The 24,999-nt window shown below is 40.6% G+C and overlaps 1 protein-coding gene across 2 annotated transcripts; it reads left to right on the top strand.

Moving 5' to 3' along the window:
- Positions 1-147: 147 nt before the first annotated feature.
- Positions 148-24,411, top strand: ccdc24 (coiled-coil domain containing 24). Of its 2 annotated transcripts, none has more exons than XM_030075366.1 (9): positions 148-204; positions 703-846; positions 8,701-8,870; positions 14,158-14,301; positions 14,476-14,580; positions 15,911-15,965; positions 21,993-22,053; positions 22,621-22,762; positions 23,330-24,411. In XM_030075366.1, exons 2-9 carry the CDS (start codon positions 715-717, stop codon positions 24,276-24,278), a joined length of 1,758 nt encoding a protein of 585 aa, XP_029931226.1. In that variant the 5' UTR covers positions 148-204; positions 703-714; the 3' UTR covers positions 24,279-24,411. The 2 variants fall into 2 exon arrangements, with proteins under 2 accessions (XP_029931226.1, XP_029931227.1); XM_030075367.1 differs by lacking the exon at positions 148-204 and adding an exon at positions 338-477.
- Positions 24,412-24,999: the final 588 nt, after the last annotated feature.

The following is a 24,999-nucleotide window of genomic DNA, read 5'->3' on the forward strand; positions in this document are numbered from 1 at the left end:
TAAATGCACATCCGTTTACGGTTTTATTTCACTTTATATAGAACAACAACAACAACAACAACAACAACAACAATAACGCATACCTAAATGTTTAATGCTGTCATTTTAAAACACTGCAATTATCGTACACTTATTCGCCCTTGTCTCGCGAGACTTCTGCCTTAGCAACGGGAGTGTGTACAGTGGCAACAAGGAAGCAACACGGTGAGCAAAGTTTACATTTTCTGTATAAGAGCGCATAAAACGTAGGCGCAAAAGTTTTGTTTTGCACGTACAGTCTTTTACCTAAACAGGCTTGACTTTTAAACAACTTTTAAACACACACACACTCACACACACACTCCCACATAGCCTTCTGGTGTGTGTCAGTTTCTCAGTGTCTCTCATTAGCTTAAAACGTTTAATTAGCTAGCTAACGCATCTGTGTCAACAGAGGAGCTGTGAGTGTCAGGGATAGCTGTCCCCTGATAAGCTAAGGTACAGTTTCAAATTCAAACTTACATACTGGAGTCCAAGCTCTAACAACAGGTGTCATGTCTGGGACCTTTGAAACCTGCTAATAATTTAATTTCCTCTCTAGGAATGCAGCTTCAAGCTTTACAAGGTTTCAACCCCCTCAACTGCTGTGAAATAGCTCATGTTAAAGTGTTGACTACAATGCCAGGGCTTTTAATCAGTCTTCTTTTCACTTTTCCACATTAGATTGTCTTTGCCATGCATAGTGCTGATAAAAGCCAGTCAGTGTGGAGCCTGCTGGTGGAGCATGTTCCCAAGGCGGAGCTGCCAGCGGTCCAGGCAGCACTGGGGTGCTCCCTGGTCGACATGTACACCGAGGCATACTCTGAGGTGAGACACCATTAGGAATATGATCTTTCTGTTTTCCTCTGTCTGTCCCACTCAGCTTCTTTCCAACTGCATCCCCTGTTTGCGTGATTCCCTGTTCTGTTTATTTAAAGGAGACGTTTTTCCTAAACAACACTGAACCTCAAAGCAGGCAGCGGGCCTGCTTCTTATTTCCTTCTAAGACGTGGTTTCAGGGTGAAATTTGCTCCGAGTTCTCCGGCCAGAAAATTTTAAAACTTTTGCTCTGGTAGTAGGTTACTTAAATAGGTTAGTCTGGGTCTGTGCGCTCATTAATAATGATTCCCAGACTCTGTAATGGAAGTGAAATTTGGGTTAACTGGCACAGTGCCCCGCTGAAGCCAACGTGTGAGCCAGACAGACATCAATATTTACTCAAGGCCAACTAAACTCTTGGTCCCAAAGCCCCCAGCATGGAAAGCACTCAAGAAGTTCTCCCTCAGCCTTGGCAAACAAATGACCTCAGCCAAGACAGATTTACTCCGCAAATGAGAAATCCCTAGCCAAGGTGCAATCTATAGTGGCACACACCACCGTATAGCCCCCCTCCAAGGTCAAACTTGGGAGTTAAAACTTAAAACTTAATTTGAGGAGACAGGCAGTGAGGTAACATAAGCACCGTAGACCACAAAAAAACAAACCAGAACTAGGCCACCTTTAAAATGATTGTTTTGAATAACGAGGGAATTCTAAATCAAATAAGTTTGCAGCAATTTATGCAAGAGATGCCATGCCATGTGCATTTAATATCAAGCCAATAGCTGGAGATTTTACACATGCACACATAGACTTTATCTTTACTCGGCATATAAAAACCTCTGTCTCAAATACACACACCTCCCCTGTTTCTCTGCCTCCATCACCACCCTTCCTTTCTTTCCACCCTTCTCTCCTGCCTGTCTTTCCTCCCTGCCCATTTCCCCTCTGCTCTCCTGCCTCTGCCGTCCTCTCCCTCACTCCCTCTCTATAGTCCGTTTGTTCAGAAACAAAATCTCCTCCATCTGAAGATGTTATCAGCTCGCTGCCTACAGTGCATCAACGGGTCAGGAGGCAGTCGCCGGGAAAAAGAAGGGGCTCACCGCAGTCTGTCTTATGTCATTCCCTAAAGTGGCTGACTACAGATCACATCTATACATGCACACAGACCTGCAGCTGACTTACACGACATACACGCCGAGTACGTGCACACTCCTTATAAAGAACACGTGAGAAGGTTTTCATATGTCAAAGGAGCAAAAACCACATGTCTGATTTTTGGATATTTCAGATGAGAAAAACTGTCCACATGTGATTTCCTTTTTTTTCCATAGGAAACAACTCTGCAAACATGCAAGCACAGAACTTAAATGGAGTGGAACGGGCACTGAAGTGTTTGCCAAGATCATTTATGGAGTGTTTTTTGTTTCTTTATCATGCAATCAGACAGATTAAGTTTGCGATCAAAAAACAGATTTGAGATCAAAACTATCAACACTGCAGTCAAAAAAAATGTTTTATTGCAATTAAAATAAATTTGTGATTAAAATGTGAATCAAAAACTTTTGATGGCACATTCAAAAGTTTTGTTTGCAGATCCAAAAGATTTTTTTTTTTTTTTTTTTTGCGAATCCCAAAGTTTTGTTTTGCAATCCAAAAGTTTTGCTTGCTGTTGAGCTGATAGTGCTGTGTGTTGAAGCTGGAAAACAAGTCTGATTACTGAATACACAGCACTGTACCTGCTGTTCTACAACTATCATTAATATTTTATTTGTTTACCTCTAATTTGGTCATACAGATTTTCAGTTTCCCTTTTTAACTTGTGTTTACAGTGTTACCAACACCTTCTGGATGGGAGTGTGGATCAGAACAGCTACACTATTACATTATAGTTGTCACTCCGATCACGACCAGCCAATAGAATTACATCTTTCAGTGTAGGTCAGTTCAGTGTAACTTTTGGATTTGCAAACAAAAAGGTTTTGTCTCCCATTTTATTCACAAATTTGTTTTACTTGCAATAAAACATTTTTTGATTGAAGTGTTGATAGTTTTGCTCTCAGATCTATTTTCTTTTCTTTTCTTTTTGATTGCATGATAAAGAAACAAATAACATTCCATGGCCATTTGGCTAGTGCAGAATAAAATAGCGATTGTGGTCATTTGCTACAGTGACGTTGCATGTATAGGGCAGTAAAGTGTGTCACACTCTCTTGAGAGCTGAAACGACATGTTGTGCTGTGCCTGCTTGCTGAAGTAAACGTTCATAGTTCCCACAAACTGGAATAGAGAAGCTAGCCTGGTGGTGCAACGGCCGCAGTTCTTTCTATCCTGCTTGGTTGGTTTGAATAGGAAAGTCTGCTTGACTCCAATTCAAGTTTTGGCCATGCAAGACTGCCTCTCTTTCACACTCTCAGACTAGGGCGCCCACTCACAGAGTCACTCTTACATCGTAGTTTGTGTGTTTACCTTACCTGAAGTGCACTTTTTTCTTTTGGCAATTTTTACTCCCATTTTCCTGTATCACACATAGGCAGAATCCAAAATCCACAGGACTATTCCGCAAGGGGAGTAGTAAACAAAAGATGAAACACACACACACACACACACACACACACACACAGTCAAACACATATTAAAAAAGAGAATAAAAATCTGTATGACCAAATTAAAAGTAAATAAATAAAATAATAATGAAAGTAGTAGCAGAGCAGAGGGTATAGTGTCATGTATTCAGTAATCAGAATAATCTTCCAGCTTAAAGATGTGTAATGGAGCACAACACCCAGCACTGTCAGACAATGCTCTACCATCTCTACCATTTTAAATCACCGTTGAAATCATGGCTGAAACATAGCCAACTTGTGACCATCAACCACAAGACACTAAACCTGTAGGAGTTTATTGTTATTTTATTTTATTGTATAATGTCATGTTTTATATGGAAAGTACTGGTAGTTTTGTAATGTGTAATGTTTATTCTCTGTAGCCTTGTCTAGGGACTGCAGGTGAAATTTAGCTATCCAGCTTACTGTGCGATAGTCCGTGACTGGCCATTGTCCCTGTTAAACAAACAAACAAACACACAAATAAATATATACATAAATAAATACATAATATTCTTATATAATGGATATGTGGGCAGAACAAAGTAATTTAATTCATATACACAAGCTTGCTTACCTACCACACATGCTTTAACATGCACACACACACACACACATACACACACACAGAAGGAGGCCCCAGTAAGCTTAGTGAGTCGGGGGCCGGTATAACAGGGTTAAAGAGGCTAATCCCCTACTGTTGATAAGACCATTAGCAACACATATTCTGTGACTCCGACTGTGTGTGTGTGGGTGTGTGAGTATGTGTGTGTGTGTGTGTGTGACTTTGAGAATCGCTCTTATATTTTTCACTCATGTGCAGCAGCTGGTTGTAAAGCTCCCCAGCCGGAAAGAAAGACTTAACGTCGAAGGCGTTCAGAAATTTCTGGGAAAACAAAGCACAGAGCCCCTTATTCAGCTCTCAGGCGTGTGCAGGTTGCCCTCAGTCACTACATTTAGGTTGGACCCGCTTCCCTCTTTTTCCCTCTATCGCTCTCTTTTGGTCTCCCCAGTCTCTGCCTTCTCTGTCTGCTCTCTCTCCTCCGTCTCTCTTGCTGACATTTGAATTCCTTCCCTCACACAGCCACCGTGAACAGTAACAGTAGATTTGCAGGCAGCCCCTCCGTCCCTCCGTCCCTCCCTCCGTCCCTCCGTCCCTCCATCAAGGTCTCCATTGTCTGCCGCGGTTAGATCAGAGGGAATATTAGCCTCTGCTTTAAAGTCTGGCCCAATCTCTCCCTCACTTTCTCTCTTTCTTTCTCTCTCCCCCTCCTTCCACTGTAAATGAAAATATCTCCCAAACAAAATAAAATGCTCAAGAACACATTGCAACGAGTTGGAAGTATTCACGATAATAGTTTATGTTACTGGCAGGTTTAAACAACGCTCCCTTAAAATATTTCCTGGATGGAATCAACAGTTTCACGGGAGACGGGGGGAGAAAAAACAGCGAAGAACTTGTTTGCCAGTGAGCCGTGAGGCATGTAACATAAACACCTTAACACATGAGAGACTGAGAGGGACGCTGTGAGTGAAAAGAGCTGTGTGTGTGTGTGTGTATGTGTGTGTGTGTCCCATAGAAAGTTCACATACAGAGTGGAAAAATTGTGGAGGAGACAATTGTTCTTATAAATGCACACACACACACACACGCACACACACACACACAGGCGCACATACAAAGACCAGGAGCTATGTGTTTAGTATCCTCCAATGGATTCCTTTGAAGTTGAGTCTTTTCACTGAAAGGGGAGAGAAATGATTGGCAGAAAACAGGTGTGGAGGTGTTAATGGTATCCAGACTTCATGCGTTTTATAGCTATGCCTCATGCACACACACGCGCACACACACACACACACACACACACACACACACACACACACACACACACACACACACCCAATTTGTCTCTTACTTTCTCTCACCCCGCCTCTCTTTTGTCTCACAGCAATTTTGACAACACCTAATTTTTTTTCACTTATCTCCATGTGGCTGTTTCTTTGTGGTTGTCCTGGAGATAGTGTTTTAACACACAGTGCTGGGTACTAGTGAGGAGAAACAAGCCTCTGAGTGGAAAAGCATGCACACCTATGAGCCTGGGCCTTCAGTACAAAACAAGTCCACCACCAAGGCTGACCTGGGTCACATTTCTTCCTTGTGGTTTGTCTAAAGGTAAAGACAAATCCTCGCTCTGCAGCGATCATCTCAGGAAAATTACACGGACAAAAAAAGCTACCATGGCTAACACTGCACAGTCGATCTAAATTCATTTTATATTTTCCATTTTGTATCCATATAGAAGCGTTCTTTAGTTGAGGACATAACATGCCTTGGGCAAAAGCAAGCTATAGGTGTAGAAAGGTACGGCAGATTAGAGCCGGCTGCTACATGAAAAGCCCCTGTATCGCCTCAAGGCTGAGACACACAGGTCACATTTAGCCAATGTAGGTGGACATTTAATCCATGACCAGCAATACTGTTACGCCATGAATGGACGGAGATTGGCTGTGTTTAGTCTGTGTGTGTTTGTGAGTGTGTGTGTGTGTGTGTGTGTTTCAGTATGTGTGTACAGTACACTCATTTATTCAGTGGGATAGTGGGACATATCTGAATCCATGACTTTGGCTTTGAAGTGTGTTGCTGTCATCAGGTGTGATGATCATACTTATTACACTCTAGGGGTGTGCGATATTGACAAAAAATAATATCTCAATATTTTGGGGGATTTTGCTGATAATGATAACTGTCAACATTTTGTATCCCTCAAAAATGTTGGTTGGTCATGGTCAAGCTCTGACTCCAGAGGCTTTTCATATTCCTCATGTTCTGTGCGGCGGTTCATTCGTAGTTGTGGATTTGTTTTTCACAGCAACCACTGTCTTACATGGTCTGCAGATTGGTGTCTTTTGAGCAGCATCTGTATTTTCGAAGCCAAAGCACCTCCATGTAAGTGACAATGGTCCATATCTAGCAGTTAAACAACTTTGATTCTGACGCTGGTGGTGGTGTTTATGTTTGTTCATTCATTTTTAACTTCAGCCATGCAGGCAGCTGCAGTAGCTTAGCTTGTTGTGATGCATGAACACTACATGTGTTCTCAGTGCACATGCACAGCACTCTGTTCCACCTGGCGTGATCACATGCACTGAATGTGATTTGGTTTTGGTTTTTTCAAAATGTGTGCCATACTCGTTTGTCATTTTGCACATTGTTAAAATGATAATTGAGATATTATCATAAACAATATATATCGCACTCCCCTAATACACTGTATGCATAAACTTCACCCTATTACTCACATTTATATCTATGTGATTTACAAGCTCCTATTTAAGCCAGAGTCATAAGCCTAGTTCTGTCAAAGTGAAAAAATAAACCTTACACCAACTCTGAAGCTGATGTTATTTACGCAGGGTATCATGTATATTTGAAATATAGGTCTTGAAATTTAAAAAAAAAGAAAACATAAAACATGACAGTCGTTTTCAGAGAAATTAGATGGTGGAACAATATCTGTCTATCACAGTGATCAGTGCACTGCTGAAGGTATTGGACGATTAACTTTTCCTCAAGATTAACTTCTCCTAGAACAACAATTATTTACTGTATAAATAAGAGAGCTTCAGAGTTGCTGTAAGGTTTCTTTTTTTCCCTTGATGGAGGTAAGCTAATGACTCCTATCGACTTCAAGTCTTTATGCTAAGCTAACAGGAACACCTCAGAGTTTTCCTTTAAGAGCTGAGAATATCTGTGAAGATACGTTGTGCCGTGGCTGCTCACTAAAAGTAGTAAATAAGCAGTTCTCTGCAATGGCAACGATTCACATAAAATGGTCGCCCATCCAACTGTCCTGCTGTATGTTGATTTGAATGGGAAAGTCTGCTCTACTCCAGTTTAAGTTCTGTGGTGCTGACTTATAAAAAACTGGTCTCATGTAATCTAGCTTGTATGCTTAGATTTTGTAATCAGAAAATTAAATAGTGCCCTCTGCCCAGTGCATGCTGGGATAAGCTCCAGCCCCCCATGACTCTGATTATGACTAAGTGAGTATGAAAAATGGCTGGATAATCAAATATGGAAACTTAATTAGCCCAGGATGCTTTTTAAATAGCATCCAGTGAATGTGATTGGGTGAACACTTCTACCCAAAACTCCAAAATGCCTCATAGTACTGTGGGTGCACACACTGTTACTGTTTTTTAAAGTATGACTGGCCCAAGTAGGAATCCATCACCCAGTCCTGATAGTGTTACTGCCATCCTGCTCTACCCACTGAGCTACTGAACTGAACTGGCACAATCAAAGAATAATTGCTTTTTCACAGATTACAGTCACATTTTGGTCTCACTGAGACATGAAAGAAGTAAGATAATCCTCCGCTGCAGCATATATAGCCTTCCCTGAGACTCGAGGAGCCCAGATATCATCCTCAGCCAGGGAGACTGTCAGGTGGAATTATTTGGTCGTGGAAGTCTGGATCAGCAACTCAGAGCAGGGCAGGTGGACGGTCCACTCTCTTCTGAAAGAGCGGATAACCAAATCATATTTCACTTTCAAATGTTTTCATTTGCCAAGACCCTCACCTGGTGCGGCGTTGAGAGCTGTCAGCCGCTGATGGAACATGTCGCCTAGACCGTGCAGACTTTTTTCTGACTGTTGGCAGTTTAGATACATAAAATTGCGTCTTGAATAAATAGGGTAGACCTGGTATGAAACATGCAGTAACACATAACGAAAGTCTTTTTTTCTAAGCCCATGTAAGTGTTACCCAGAAAGTGCTTTTGGATTACTGGAAGTAAATTCACTCAAGCACTATTTTTTTTTTTTTTTTTTTGCTGTATTTATTGTTTCATGTGTCATAGTCACAATCATTTGACAGATTATTTAGCCTTTTAACACATCCTGAAGTTTTCCATGTTAGTGTAGAGGAAGCAATTCAGAATAAACTGTCAGGAGTCATTGTTGGAACAATAGCAAGAGATGTTTCTTTCATCCCTCCACAATAACAACGACAGTTTCTTTTGCCCCGCTGCTACTACAGTCACACTGTGTGTTACACCATTTATTAAAATGTGTGTGTCTCTCGCAGAAACATCAGTATCAGATGTGCAGCAAATGAAACTTGATATTTTTTTTATTAAGATGAAAAATAATGTTGACAAAATAAAATTTAAGTATAAATAACTCAAATTATTTTTATTATGATTGTGATGATGACTTCCTAACTAACCTTGTTTCGCACTTTGTGTTGTCAAGATGGAGATGTGGCAGGGCATATGGCAGAGAATCCAGCGAGATGGTAACCATGGTAACAGGGCGGGGTCCCAGCCGGCTCTACCTGATCCTCCTGCAATCAAAGAGCTGCTGAGAGCCGAGATCCAAATGTTACTACAGTCTGTGAGGGAGAGAGCCAGCAGGGAGGGGAGGTAGGGACTGGACACACACACATAGACACACGCAAGCACATGAACGCACATATTTATTCTTTCACTTTTGTTTCATTTTATTTTAATAGATTTTTTATGTTATTCATATTCCCTATGCCTTACCTAGTGTCTATAAAAGGCCATTCCACTGTTCATTCCATCACTCCCATGAAAATGTCTAATTTATTCACAGTAAATAAAAATACAGACAGCTCACCACTGGGTAGTAACAATGGCTACCATGTAAAAGTGAGGAATATGGGGTCAGTAAATGCAATATAGCCTACTGCACCTATCCCAATTATTGTTCCAGTGCAGACTACCCTCTATCAAATATATTTTGATGCGAAATTGGTATCACTCAATCATCTCTCAATCATTCCTTGAGTCTTGAAAACTGAAAAAAAGAACAAATATTGACTTTTTCAAACAATCCCTTAGCAATTTGGTGGCATTAATTCAATGTACCATGTTATATGAACGTGAGAGAGCAATATTCCGGCAATCAGGCAACTCAGTGCTTATTTTGAACTGCCAGCTGTTTGAACAGTAAGAGATCCTTTATTGTAACATTGTAGCTTTCCTAAAATGCCAACTCTGAACCTTTTTTTTTTTTTTTTTTATCTGAGGAGGACACAAAACAGAACAACCCCCCTCTTCAAAGCTGGAAACAATCTCCTTGTCAATGCTCATTTCTGACTGATGGTCCACACTGAGCACAACCATTCTGGCTTTTTCACCAGCCAGGCGATGGGCTGGGCAAGCAGGTTAAGACCCTGCTCTCACAAGCCTCTGCGTCATTTTTCCTCCAACAAAGAATGCCATAAAATGCCATATTGTGCTTCCTTGTCAGTTACAAATGGGTTGGAAAGGAGAGGAACAAAGGTTTTTGGCACAGAGATGTTGCAAAATGGTTTGGGAATGGTGGGACAATAGAGCAATTATAGGAGCAGAAGACGTCCGTGCATTCCACACAACACGCCAACGTAGCACAAGAGCATCTTAAAGGCTCAATAACTACTGGCTCCAGTCGCCCTGCCATTTATCGCATCAAAGTCAGTGTATTTTTGTTTTTTTCTGCTCTAAGATGGGCAGACAATATGGAGCAACCGACATACATTTTGAGGCTGGAAAAGTTTATTCACATTTTCAGCATAACACTTATAGAGAGTAAAACCAACTTTTATTCTTAGTTACAAACAAGTTTTTTTTTTTTTTTTTTTTGGTTAAGTGCTCACATGGAGACACAGAGCCAGTTTGCTCATGGACTGGCATTAAAATCCTCATGTAGCTATGTATTCCTTCTTTTTTTCCTAAAACTGTTACAAACCACGAGTGAGATTGGCTTGTAACAACTGATAATCTAATTACATGTGAGAAAATGTCACTCTAAATGCACTGAAAATGTAAAGAAAATGGTCTGTTAATGCTTGCTTGATAATGTAGGTTAATTTCTACATTTTTTTTTTTTAATGTAGTATCATTATTATATTAACCAATGATTATTACTCAGAGGAGATGTGACATATTTTTTTCAGGTGATTTAGAATTAATTACAAAGTACCAGCTGATTGATGGTATATGATGGTATAACTAATGGTATAAATCAATATTATTACAACATCATCTGTTAAAAAATATGTGCCTCATGCCAAAGTAATTAGTGTCGTTATTGTAATAATGTGATGTTATCATATGTTATCCAAGAATTTGTCATATTATCAGGTGTTATCTCATTTTTTAATCCATCCATTTGAATGGGACATTTTATTACATTTTGACAAGTTTTCACAGTATCCAGCAGTGACTCTATTATCCTTTGTGACAGGGCTTTTTGTAGGATTGCTTAAATTTACATTTCATTTACTGTACTTTTTTTTTTTTTTTTTTTTTTTTTAAACTGTTGAAGGCATTTAGCTCATGCCTGTATCTACAGTGAAGAGCAGGTAAGGGTGCAGTATGTGACTCAGCAACACTTAAACAGGACATGAGGATTATAGGAGTCAAACCTGTGACTGATCCATCACAGGACAGTCTCTCTATCCATTAGGCCACCCTGCTTGTCAATTGAAACTAGATTTGAACTAAGTTACAAGTACCAGAAACGTGTGTGTGCCAGTAACTATCCCAGCAACTAGCTCGCTGCTGCCAGGAATGTTGCCCCATCTGACCTCTCTGGTTTTGTTGTGGTCTTTTAGGAGAAACAACTCAAGATTGATTGTTCTCCATCTATGTGACGAAGCGTTTACTGCCTGTCAATTTGTCGACTTCCCTTCTATTGTGGCTCTCTTTTTTCTGTATCCACTGGTGTTGAAGCTGTTAAATCCAAAACACTATGGAAGAGCTGCCTCTAGTCTATAGTTTGAGTTTTTCTTTTCTTTTTTTGTATATCTGACATTCTACATGCTCTCTGTCCTTGTTGGCTGATCACACACTGTAAGTGTGGCTCTGTTTTAGTGTATCTGTCTGAACCTCTTTATATGTGCTGGGTGGGTTAACTAACTCTGGGGTTTCCATATCACAGTAGTTGTCAAGGACGCTCAGTAGATTTATATTAAACTGTGTTTTCTGAGGTTTTGACCCAGTGACTCCCATAAGGCAAGATTTTATGATGTTTGATACAATTTAGCCCAGACTTTAGGAGGTGAGACTGAAACATCTTATCCAAGTCGTTCACCCTAATTCTTAGATTGTAATTCTGTGTTGGTGCATTGCAGTACATTGAGAATCTACTTAATCACCAACAATATCAAATTGGTTAGACAAAATTGTTTTTTGATCGTGCAAGATCAAAAAACTATATATATATATATATATATATATATATGTATATGTGTGTGTATGTGTATAGATAGATAGATAGATAGATAGATAGACAGCTAGATGGATAGATATCAAGAACAATTGTACGTGTCCACATTTTGTAAAGTGGTGACAGCACTCACAAACGGTCGCTGTATTGCGTGTTTTTTGGTTCATTTCTGACTCGCTTGGTTGAATTTGAGAGTTCCCCTGCAGAGTCCAAGATGACTTTCTTGTCTGTTAAGTTATGCATCAAAAGCAAACAGCACTGGAGAGGAAAAATAATAAAATATGTACCGTATTGTTACTGGCCATGTAGGATCAGTGCCAAAAAACTCTGGTGCCACACAAGCTGTGCAAGCACAAATCACATTCTCTCTCTGAAGTTGGCTGCAGTATACTTGTTGACCTCGATGCATGTTTGTTTTTGTGTGTGTGTGTGTGTGTGTGTGTGTGTGTGTGCAAGTCAGGCCTTTGATCGTTCATTTAGGCCAAGTTCCCAGCTGAGTGGCTTTCAGGAGCGAGCTGAACATACTTCCCTTCTAATAACACTCCAGCACTGTTCTCAATCCAGCTCAGTTTAACATGGTTTATTGGCAGGAAAGTTGAGAACAATACTGCCAAAGCATGAAAATATAAACCAACACTTCCCATTTAGCTCTCACTCATAATCTCAGCTGGAAAATGATTGGATGTCCCAAGTCTTTATTTACAGCAAGAGTCTAGGGGGAGTAGTGATTTGCTCAAAGGTGCATCAGCAGTTGTTGGTTCACGTCCCCATCTCAAGTCATTCCCACTGGTCTGGTGATTTGAGCCAACCCGGTAATTAGACCTGCTGGTATAGTGTGTGTGTGTGTGTGGGTGGGTGGGTGGGTGCCTTGTAAAAGTCAACTGATTTATCTTAATGGTGGTGCTGGTGTGCTCATTTTGGCCTCCTCCTGTGTGGTCGTGATGACCTACCCACACACACACACACACACACCTCAGTGTTAAAGTGTGAGTGGTTTTCGGTGGCCAACAAAGAACCTTTTTTTTTCCCTCTATACAAGGACTATAAAGTTGAGGAGAAGTGACCAGGCCGTCACCCTGCCTGCACAGCCTCCAGCACCTGTTCCTTTTAGACTGAAAAGAGATTTCTTTTTTTCTAATTTCTCCCAGAAACACCCTCTGAACCACCCTCCCCACCACTGCTCAAAACACAGCCTGTAAATGTCTGACCTGTACCCGCCCCAACAATCCAGAGGACATGTAAAATGAAATTTTTTGTTGTTTTTTTTATTTATCTATCTATCTATCTATCTATCTATCTGTCTATACATAGATATGTATACAGTGTGTCAGTCGTATCCCTTTGAAACCTGGCAATGAGCAACTTAGAAATAAATTAACCTGGAAATTACCAAAAAAAGAAAGAAAGAAATTTTTCAAGATATTTTCAGGTCATTTTCTCGTAACCTTTTACCAATTTCTTGCAAATTTTCAGGTCTTTTATTGCTAAGTTTTTTTTTGCTGATATGTTTTAAAAGAATTCAAGTCGATACACTCAGGTTTCAAAGGGTTAAATGTTTTTCACAAGCATTCAAACAAGAAATCTGAAGTCCATCCTGGTGTCAAAGGGTTAAAAGATGATGTAAGTGTGTGTGTGTGTGTGTGTGTGTGTGTGTGTGTGTGTGTGATGCTATGGCAGGCTTTACTCTGTGACTGGAGCAACTCTAAGCTGCTTAGAGTCAAAGTAAATACAATGTAGCTGCTGTTCCTGCTCCTATTGCTACACACAGAACATATTAGTGTTTTCTTTCTTTAGATACAGCTCCCTTTTGGAAGAAGATCATTTGATGTCTTCAAATCTCTGTTCAGGCTCAAGGGCTTCCTGTCTGTCTGCCTGTCTGTCTAGCTGTCTAGCTCTTGCTTTGAGTTCAGTTTAACTAAAATTTCAAATGCATGTCTTGGTGGCATGAATACTATACGAACAATAAGCTGTTTTGTAAGTTTATCAAAAACCTAAGAAGAAAATGAATAAATAGCAGAATACCAGCCACCAGTTACAATTAACTGAAATATCATCAAATCACAATATATTGATTAGCCTGGTCATAGAGTGTAAAAAACACAGCCAAGTGCACTATCCAAATCACAGGAGCTGCAGTTTCTTCATAAAAATAAAATGTGGCCATCACATGCAGTAAGTGATGCTACACAGATGCCCTGGCATACAAATCAGATTTTACAGTTGCAAGTAAACACGTTTGTCTGAGTACAGAAAAAATCACTATCATCGTCATGGTATTTATTTATTTTTTATTTATTTTATTTTATTTTATTTTATTTTTTATGTTATTGTAATCACAGTGTTTGTCAAAATAATTGCAGTCCATGTATTTCTGTACCTCTTGTGCTGTGGTTGAAAGCACCGCTAGATCTTCCTCATCTGTGTAAATGTGGAAACAAACTACTCTTTCTCTTGCTCCTTCCCTTCCTGCTGTAGGGATGCTGAGGAAGTCTTGCTGCGGTACGACTCAGACACAGTCAACTACGCCATGTGTTATCCTAACAACTGCCCTAGCAACTGTAGTTACCCTGGTAACTGTAGTTGCTTTGGAAATACCAACCTCATCCAACATGGAAACAGGTTAGCCACTTCCACAAAAGAGAGCCCTACTAATAGAGTGAAAATTAGGAATTACAAATTCTGTATTTTTTTTTTCTTGATATTTGTATGTACCAGTGGGACTGACAGTGCTCTTCTCTTCTCTTGCTTTTCTCTGTTCTCTGCTCTCTTCTTCTCTTCTCCTCTCTCTTTCAGGTCTACTTCTCGTTGTTCAGTCCAGTCCAGTGTTCATGATGAGATTGAAGCGGTGCAGGACAAGTTGAATGTCACTGACATAAACCAAGTGGTGGCCCACCTCAGGTGAGTAGCACAGAGGATGAGAGAGGATGTGTAGTCTTGTTTCACTAAACAATCCTTTTCAAAACGGTGTAATACTTTCATCTAGAATACACAGACCATTTCACATTTGTAATGCAGACTTGTTTTTTTTTTTTTTTTTTGGTTTGTAATTAATGTCGGTGGACTCTGATTTGTCCTGAGTGACATTATTTCATATGTACTCTGTAATTTGGGTTTGAGTTGGTTGGGGCAGTTTAGGCCGGGTGCTGTCCTGTCCTCCGCCCCCTATGCTTCCCTTGTGGTTCCCCTCAGTCCCCCCTCTCCTCTGTGGTGTCTGTTGCTCCCCTGCTTCCTTCTCCCACTTTCTCCCTCTGCCTTTCCATTTCCTTCCTCTGTCCCCTAGTTTGAGGTCTAAAGGGCAATGCAAACATTCAGGCTGCCTTGAAGGGGAACCTCCCTCCTTCCCTCTCCCTCTCTCTCTTTCTCCCTCTCTCTCCCTCTCTTTTTCACTGTCTCTCTCACTCCCTCTCTCTCCCATTTCCTGACTCGAGCAGAACAAAAGGCTCCATTGTCAAAAAATGGATCCCAGACCAGAGCAGAGCAGGCAGAAGATTCTTTTCCTTCATTTGAGAGAAGTGAATAAAATCCACTGTAGTTATGTAACCAGAGAAGGAGAAGACGCAGATAGGGAGAACGACAGACAGTGGGAGAGGGGCGAGTGAGGGGAAAGAAAGAAAAATAGGACACTGTTTCCTCAGTACCTCGTGAACACTTCAGAGGATAAACTTGGTCTCTGAACAGACGCTTTAAGCACACATATTTTGCTGTGGCTCTGTCTCAGTGTGATTGGGCTGTGTGACTGCATCAGAACAAAGTTTCCTTTTCCTGATCAATCCACCACCATGTGTCTTGACATTGTGTATTCATTTTCTGCATACTCTAACAATTTTACGTACATTTTTTCACAGATTTAACAAGGGTTCACATGAACCTATAACATTTATTCCCCACCAACCACAGTGCTTGGTGTATTTCACAGTGTTGCTATTCCAGGATCAGAAAGGCAAGGGAACTAAAAAATATTCCAAATAAAAAACAGGATATTGTTAAAGAAAAAAAAAAAAAAAAAAAAAACATTATTAACAAAGCCTCAGCTCTTAACCAAGGCACTTTTCTGTGTGTACGTGTTGTGAATGTCAAAAACCAAGTTTCCACTTTGACCTAGATTTTAGTTTTTGGCATGCAAGCATTATTAATCTAAAAAAACTGTATAACAAATGATAAATATCTCTATTCTATCCTATCTATCTATCTATCTATCTGTCTGTCTATCATTTCTCTCTCTTACTAGGTCTGTCCTAATGCAGGAATGTCAAGCACTGAAAAGCCAGGTGAAGCATATACAGGTGAGAAGAACCAGATGGAGCACAGCCAAATACTAAATTAATTTCTAATCCTTGTTTTCCGTTTGCTGCCAATGGAGCGAGGATCTTTATCCTACAGGTATTTGTGGGAAACCAGGCCAAGACCAAAGTATTGATTTACGACGCTGATGTGCAGCTGACAGGTCTGCATCGTATCAAACTCTGTTAAATATAGCCTCGTAAGCATCCTGAATAATGATGCTGTGAACCGAAAGAGAACTTGACAAGTAGTTACATGTTTTGAAATGGCTTTTAAGTTTACCTGAGCTTTCACAGCCTGTTTTGTTGAGTGTGTATAATGATTATTACTCCAGTTGCGAATTTGGGTTAAGTCTTTGTGAAGTTAATAAGATTTCTTTGATCTACATGATTGTTGTACTCAGTGATGTTTACTGGCAGTGATGATGAATTTTGCTTCAAATTCCTCCTGTTTTTCAAACATCGTTTGGTTTCACAGACTTGGTATTGTTGATATAACCTTTTCAATACTACATGCAAATCATACAAAGGGCAGTTTCATCCCAGCAGGATAATTGATCAAATATGCATTGTGCTGATGATTTCCATAAAGAATGAAAACAGATATTGACTTGCCCCAAAACAAGCTCACTTTTCCCCATAAACAGACCTGCAATGGACTTGCAATCTCTCCACTCTCTTTTAGACATAGAGAGAGAGAGAGAGAGAGAGAGAGAGAGAGAGAGCAGGAGAGAGAGAGAGAGAGCAGGAGAGAGAGAGAGAGAGAGAGAGAGAGAGAGAACACAGGAGCCTGTAAGGGCTCAGTCTAAGCTTGTTTTTTTCCATCTGTCTGGCCAAGGGCTTTGCAGTGCTGAGTAAGATCGATCCAATCCCAATCACTCCAATTACTTGCTACACACTAAGATAAGTGCACCCACACACACAAGAAATGCGTGCATGCCTGCATACATGCAAGCTGGCTGCACTATCATGCTTGGCTGGCATCAGGAGAGAAACCGATTTGGCCAGAGAGGCCAGATGTAGTACTTTCCTGCAGACCAGATGTGTACTCTCTGTGTATGTGTGTGGCTGTACGGGTGTTGCATTGCCAATTCTTCTGCACAACAAGGCACTTGAGTTGAAGAATAGGAAATTGTATATAGAGGAAGCCACATGTTATCAATTTAGCCAAGGAAACTGACATTAACCTCTCCAAATCCGTGTTTTTCAAATGTTTGATCTGAGCTAAAAAAAATTTTAGCTTGAGTTTGAGACATCTGAACAGCAGATGACATGAAGTGTAGCTGCAGCTTTTCCACAGTGGCTGCAATGCAAATTCTGGTTAAAGAAAATGACAGCTGGGGAATGATGTAGTTAGACGGACAAAATAGACAGCGCAGTTTCCTGGCCCATGAGTGCAAGGCTGATGGTGGATTCTCAATGGTCGTGTGGCATATGAAGTGCCACAGAGGTCTTCTCTCAGTCACATTTCTGCAGTTAAACAGAGATACTTTATTGACTCCTGTAGGGAAATTGTTCCCCCGGACGAATGGTCGTCATCCAGCATGTGAGCTGAAGAGATGAAGCCGTGGCTTGTCTGGTGTGGTGCACAGCTCATGGTGCTGTAGTGGTGAAAAACAGATTTTGATAACTCATTAGTTCCTGGACTGAAGGACACTGGAAACAGCCCTATGGATTTCCTGTGTGGCTTTTTTTTTTTTTTTTGGCACGATATAGTAAACAAAATACAAATTAAAACACTCACAACCAGTGCTTCTTCCAGTAACCACTCCCCCTCCATGGCAGAGTCCAAAAGTCTTTAGTTAGTCTAGTTGGCCACAGGCGTGTTTGGCGTAGTGTGTTTTGTTCATGGATTCAGTCCAGGGGCTCATCTAGCAGCACCTGCTCAGACTAGAAAAAAATGTGTTGGCAATAAATATGTGATTGAAACAGATAGAGAAGCTATATCTTCATTATAGCTTTATACTAAGTATTCTTGTCATTCAAGCAGATTGCTGTTTCTTGGATGGCACTCTTAATTGGATGTCAAAGTTGAAAGCAAATAAATGTCTTCGTTGGTATTTTTATGCACTCAATCTTTATTCAGTCTGGCACCAATCCACTGGCACAAATTCCTGCTACATGTAAATGTACTTGGAGGAATAAAGGGATTTGTTCTCTGTTTCTGATTAGAAGATTATAATGCACAGAGTGGCGGTGCTAAGCGAGAAAAGAAAACCACATAGATTCCCACCCAAGTCACACATTGTTAGATTGTCAGTAAACCAAATCCGAACATCTGTTTTGTATTGTTAGAGGCCTGTCGTGATGTTAGCTACGTCTTTTACATTTTTGGTTGTCTCTGCTGTTAATCAACTGGAAAATGAGAAGAAAATGGCAAGAAATGACAAACAATACTGTCAGCTAGGAAGCTGTGCCCTCCATATTTAAGGTTAAGAGAAATGTTAAGTGTCCCATCCACCACCATACTTTCTGAAACAACTGAAAGTCTTATTGATTTATTTTTTCTTCCATGCAGTTAAAATGTATTACTTTTTAAATCTGCCATTAAATGGAGCCAGGTAAATACTGATGCATTCTGGGACTCAGTATGGTATGATCTAATTCTCCTTTTAGTTTAGCATGCAGCAGCCACTTGGAAATTTATCCTAAACAGAAGTGGAATAACCAGTTTTCCTCAGGAGACAGAGCGGTTCATATAGGGACTTGGCCAAGCACCAGGAAAGTGTGAGGGTAGCTCAGAGTCACTCACAACAAACACACACACACACACACACACGCAGTCCATTGAATAAATTGCTCTAAAATCTCATCACTCTCAAGCTGTGGAAATTATGCAGACCACCTTCCTCAAATCTACTGGCCTTTACAATTTAGGCCACACATTCACCAAAGTTTAGCTAATTTTGCTGTAACTTTTACACACCCTGGGTGAGTTACACCCAGGTGGGGCTTTCTTCTCTCTTGGTGTGTGCTGTCTTCTGCGGGTAGGAAGTTGTTGTTCCTGTGACTGACTCTCTAGTGAGGCAGCTCAGCATCTAGATGAAGTTCTGGCATAGGCCAACATGGCTGCACAGATGCTTTTATGTCCTACAGGGGGGGCTTGTTGTTCGTTTTGTTAAGCACCATGTGGGTTAAAGGAACCCTAACCCTAACCAAAAAAAAAGTGTATATATTCCCACTTACTCGAGATACTGTGTGATTTGGTGAGGTTTCCATGCTGCCACAATCTCTTCCCTGTCTTCCTTCACCCTAGTACAGTGGGTATTTGTTTGTGGAGCTCAAACAGTCAAAAATCCATATGTGGAAAAACTCAGCAGCAACAGCTGTTTCCAAAAACAATGACACGCATATGCAGACACATAATCTACAGCGTTTTGGGGGTGAAGAGTTTTGTTGGGAACTTTTTCCTGCCAACGAACACCGGCAAACTGTGGCTATCAGTCCTCAAGGAATTCAACTTTAGGGCAGATAGATGCAGTTTGCATGTGTTCTTTGGCAGGAAATAGTTCCCGACTAAACTCTTTGCCCCTGAGGGCTGTGGATTATGACAAGAACCCATTTCATTTTAGGAAAGAGCTGTTGCTGTTGAGTTTCTTCTCATGTATATTTTGTTTATATGTACATTAGGAGTCTAGGACTCCAAACCAGACTCCAAGGTGGAATTCAATTTAGCATTCATACAGAATGAGAGGTACTTTGATCAGCTTTACAGAAATCCTTGCATTTCAATGAGAATTCTGTGAAGGATGTATTTATGGGATACTATCAAAGGTTGGATTTGAAATAACACAATAGCATTTGCCTCTAGTCTTAGTAAGACTTTCCTCAAAAAGATAACAGACTTAGAGCATACTCTATGAAAAATGAAAATTAATTATCAAAAGTTAAGAGCTAAATGCTTTACATACACGAAGAGCTGAATTTTTAGTTCAAAGAGCGAGACAGATAGAGTACCTGGATGGTAGCCATCCCAGTTTTTTTACTGGCTAGTAAAAACATGTGAAAATGATTGAATGACTAATATAATAAATTATGTCCAGTGATGGTGTTCTACTGTATGAACCATTTTTATTTACCTGAGGGTTTCAACTTTTTTTTTTTATATATGAAACCATGTTCTTAAAAAGAACAGTGTACAAGAAATAATTTTCATATTTTCTTTGAAGGGCTTAATATACCAACATGTTCTAGAGAGGATGCTAAATCATTAGACTCTCTCATGACATTAGATGAACTCTATGCTGCTTTGAAAGATATGAACTGGATTTAATCAGCAGGTTGGGATGGTATCCCTCCTGAGATGTATCTAAAGTTTTATCATGAACTGGGCACTTTGTTATACATATGAAATGACCAGCCATAAAAACGGAAGGATTTCACATAGATGTTAACTTAATAAGAAAGGTAAAGACCCCAGGCTATGCTCAAGTTAGCCTCCTTTATCTCTTATTAATGAATTAATTGTGATATTAAATTGAATGCAAATGTACTGGCCTGTTGTCTCAAGATAGTACTGTAAATGTTGGTCAGGTATTTTTGACAGTTTAACTCCACAAATAAATACCCTGTCAGCCCCATTGTCTTGGGATGCTATGAGACAGGGAAGATCACAGGAGACTGGAAGCCTCATCACACAGAAGCTATCTAGGTATACAGACTGCACCAGTAATACATGGGAAAATACTTGTTTTTGTTCAGCATTTTCAGTGAACTTTGCCTTTAAGTCAGCCCATGGCAGCAGTGTGAAGATGGTGATCTTGCCCCTTGGATGCTCCCTGTGTGCTTTCCTAACCTGACTCCAACACCTCCTTGCCCCTGTGGCTCATGTCATTTTTTTTTTTTTCCTGTGTGTGGGGAATTTGCCATCAGAGTCAACAAGGATTGCAAGTTTAGGCGCTGGCGATGTTGCAGCGCTGTTGCTCCTCTGCTTCTGGCTCTGCATCAGCTGAGGGAGGCTATGTGGAGCAGCCTGAGGAGCGGCGAGGACTGTCAGTGGGGTTGTGACACACATATACATAGAATAATGACAATAACACACAGGCTTTCTTTAGATATCTGAAAAGTGGATGCCAAGGGGTTGTGGGTTCAGATCCCACAAGTCCCACAAAGCCTATATTAGGAATGCATGTGCTCATGCAGCAGTTGTTTTTGGCTGTCAGCCACTTCACTGTCAGACACACCGCACATAGTCTATTAGCTCTCTGAAAGGCAACACCAAGGGGTTTGGGTTTGAATCCCACTGGGAAAATAGATCCAAAATATATATTTTGATCATGCATTTCCAGGCCTGTGTGTGTGTGTGTGTGTGTGTGTGTGTAATGGTCTATATAAGGCTACCAGTCTGTGGTTGCAGTAATGATTCTCCATTAGAGGAGGCAAGATGGCTCTGCCAGGCTCATATACATATAGTGAATGTGTGCAAACACACAGGCACACACTTGAAAACACACTTTTCCTCGGAGTTATAGTTTTGCAAGCTGTATGCCCACATGTACCACACACACACACACACACACACACACACACACACACACACACACACACACACACATAGAGCTGTGGTTTCTCGTCTGCTCTGGATATAGATATTTTAGGCCAAATTATGATGGAACACTGCTGTTCAATCATTCAGTGGTTACTCTCTCTCTCTCTCTCTCTCTCTCTCTCTCTCTCTCTTTCTCTCTCTCACTCACTCAATCACTCTCTCTCTCACACACAAACACACATTCCTTTCCTCTGTTTCTGCCTCCATAATTTTCATCCTCATTTTTCCTTGTTTCAGTGTCCAAAAGTCCAAAAGTTTATACATTCATCAACGTACTTATTAATACCCTTTCCTACCAATTTACCTCTCCTTGCACTGTCAGTCAGTGCACCCTAGTTAATGTCCCACTGATGATTTTTTATGTTACACAGTTTTGCAGTGTGTGGTTGGCTTGTATAATTAAGATACATTTTTTCTGTCTCTCTTCCCCGCGCCGTACCTTCCATGTGCTCTGCGGTTACCTTTGTGTGGGTGTTGTGTAGGAGACTATTCAACAGAAGTGCAGCAGTCAGTGCAAGGATAAAACAGAACCAACAATCTCAGGTGAGCCTAAATATAAACATTTAACTTGACAATGTGCTGCCATCTAGTGGCCAATTGGATTTTAAGGCCTCTTTCCTCATTTAGTGCGTGACGTCTGTTGGGGAGGAAAAATCTCCACTGTTTTATTTTCTCTTATGTTCTATTTAATCTTTAGCGCAATGAATAAATTTACCAGTGAAATGGGAATGCTGATCATTGGTTTCATCCTCCCTTCCATTAGCTGGTAAAAATGTCTGCCATTCTGCACTGGAACAAATCTATGCATAGCAAAATAGACTGAGATTGAGGTCTTGGGCAAAATGCACATATGTATTTTGGGATAAATGGCACAGAAAATAATATTAGACAATTTGGATGAGAAAGCAATCTGGGCACATTATGAATACTTGAAAAGGAATACAGAAGTTGCTTTCTTTTTTTCTTTTTCTTTTTTTTTTTTTAATCTTGTAAGCATTAATTTGGCTTTTTGAAGTTCTTCTGGCAGCATGCCTCAAGCACACCTCTGATAGTGTAGTTTGAATACCTGAAGGTGTTTTAAAATCTCTTGTGTGTGTGTGTGTTCTACAGAGCTAAGAGAGCAGAGGCGCATTATCCAAATGGACTTGGAGCTCCCCACTCCTCAACTCATCAGCTTCCCCTCTTCCTCCTCCACCTCCTCATCCTCATCTTCCTCCCTTTCGCTCATGGAGGATTTAAACAAGAGATCCAGGTTTGTGTGTTTGGTTCTTATTTGCACCGGATGCTCTTTTAGTATCTAAAATGTCTTCTTCACTTTATTGTTCTGCATTTGTTCTTGATAATTACATTCATGTTTTTTGAATGTGATAGAAGAAAAGAAACTTTATTATAATAACAGTCATTTGTATTAGGGGTGTTAAACCATCCTTAGTTCACTGTATCATGTGAGGTGAACCATATCTTTTTTCTCTCTTTTTTCTATCACAGCAATTGCGTTTTTTCTTTTTCTTTTTTTAAGCACAACACTATAGTACAGTGAACAAATTTGTAATGTAAAGCATTCAGTGCAGCTTTTGCGTAATAATAATATTAGGTCTGCCATGTCTGGCCTAAAAACTGACTGCATGCAAAAGTATTCAGTTGCTATGATTCACTACTAGCATAGAACACAGGCAAATAACTCCATTCAACTTGCTGATTTGAATTGTTGGTACGTGGAATGAGGAATAACCTGAATATTGAGTACTTTTTTGTGTTGTGTGTCAGTTCATGCGATTCACCTTTAAAGCATGGTGGTTATTCAGATTCTCTTCTTCAGTTTGTCAGCAGGACAAAAGACTTTGCGACCTCTAACTCCTACACCATTCCAGAGACCGCATCCCCCTCCTCCTCTGTCCCACACTAAACCCAGCCGACCCGTCAGTGCTACCCTCACTAAACCCTCTGCATCTAGAAGACTGATCCGCACTTCTGCACTGGCGAGGACTCAAGGTCAACATGATAGCAAGCCAACTTTCACTGAACCAAGCATAACGCAAACACCCGGCTCCCACAGGATCACTAGTGAGGGGCCTGAGAGCGCTCCCTTCACTGCCTCACGTCCACGGCATGGCAGTGAGCAGCTAATAACTAAAAGCAACATTTACTGCGTTCCTTTTCCAGAGAAAAAGAGTTTGGACTTCTGCTGTTATAGGACCTTGAGTCCTAGCATTCAAACAGAGTCTAAAAGAAATCTATCCAGCAGTGGCAGGAGTCTTAGCCTGAGCAGTGAGTTTGTTCTGCCTCCACAGACTGAAAGAAAAGGCAGCCCTCTCCTTCTTCAGAGGTCAAGACATACCACTGATAGCCCCTCACCCATCCCTCCTCTCAGCCCTCTCCGTGATGCAAAGAGTCACCAGCTCAGTTACAGCAGCAATGAACATTCTGTTTCAGCAACTGTGACACCGCAGACACAAATACCTGAAGGTGTTATTTGCCAGTTTCCAGCAGATAACACCAACAGTGACCCTGTGATCAGTGGTTCACAGACGCAGGACACATGTACCCAGCCAGCATCCCCACAAATGGATGGACAGTCCTTCAGCTTCCCCACAGCATGGCTTGGGACCACCAGTCAGCCAATAAGGGGCAAAGCACAGACGGGACGAGAGTGCCTCAACATGTATTTTCAGCCATTTCCTCCTGCAATACCAAAATTGTACAGTAGAGGTCAGCCTGTGACCAGCCAGCTTGGGTTATTACAAGGGGACAGTTACTTGGGGCTGTAGCAAGAAATGATCAAACAGAGTGTTCAGGGTCTCTTTGTGTTCATTTTATAAACATATCTTTTAGACATTTCTAATGAAGTTTTCTGATTCTTTTTTGTGGCATCACAGACTACAATAAAACCATATAAGACAAGGAATGTTTTTATGATTTAATACTTTCACAGCCCAAGTGCCCGACCCTCTTAGCTCTCCTAAAGCTGAATTCTACTGTCAAGTTCACTGACTTGAATGCTTGCTCCTTTGCACTCATTACTGGATATTTGATTGGGAAATGTCAAATGAATCAGGAGCAGGGCTGAAACTGTTCTCTGTATGTCTTGAGGAGAGTGACAGGCAAGTAAAGATGGGATTCAGTTGTCTGAAGTCTTGGAGAAGTATTAAGAAGAGTTGCATGTCTAATTTCTCAGATAAAAAAAAAAAATCTAAATGGAAACTACAAACAAACTTACAGACAGTCATAATAGTAATGTTTACTTTTGTTACTTAACAAAATTGTAAAAATCCTTAAATTTCACAAGGACATGTGAGGAAAACTGGATATGGTTGCACTAGAGTCAGTACAACACACATAAAGGGACACAGGGACAGGGGAAATGATGATGCAAAATATGCGAATGGAAAGCCCCTTAGTAACTTATTTTGTCTCCCTAAGGACGACGAATCACATGGTTTACTGGAAATGGAACCCATCTGCCAGGAAAACGTGTTTCTCTGTGTGTGT

Source organism: Myripristis murdjan, chromosome 17, assembly GCF_902150065.1.
Source record: "Myripristis murdjan chromosome 17, fMyrMur1.1, whole genome shotgun sequence".
NCBI classification, from domain to species: Eukaryota; Metazoa; Chordata; class Actinopteri; order Holocentriformes; family Holocentridae; genus Myripristis; species Myripristis murdjan.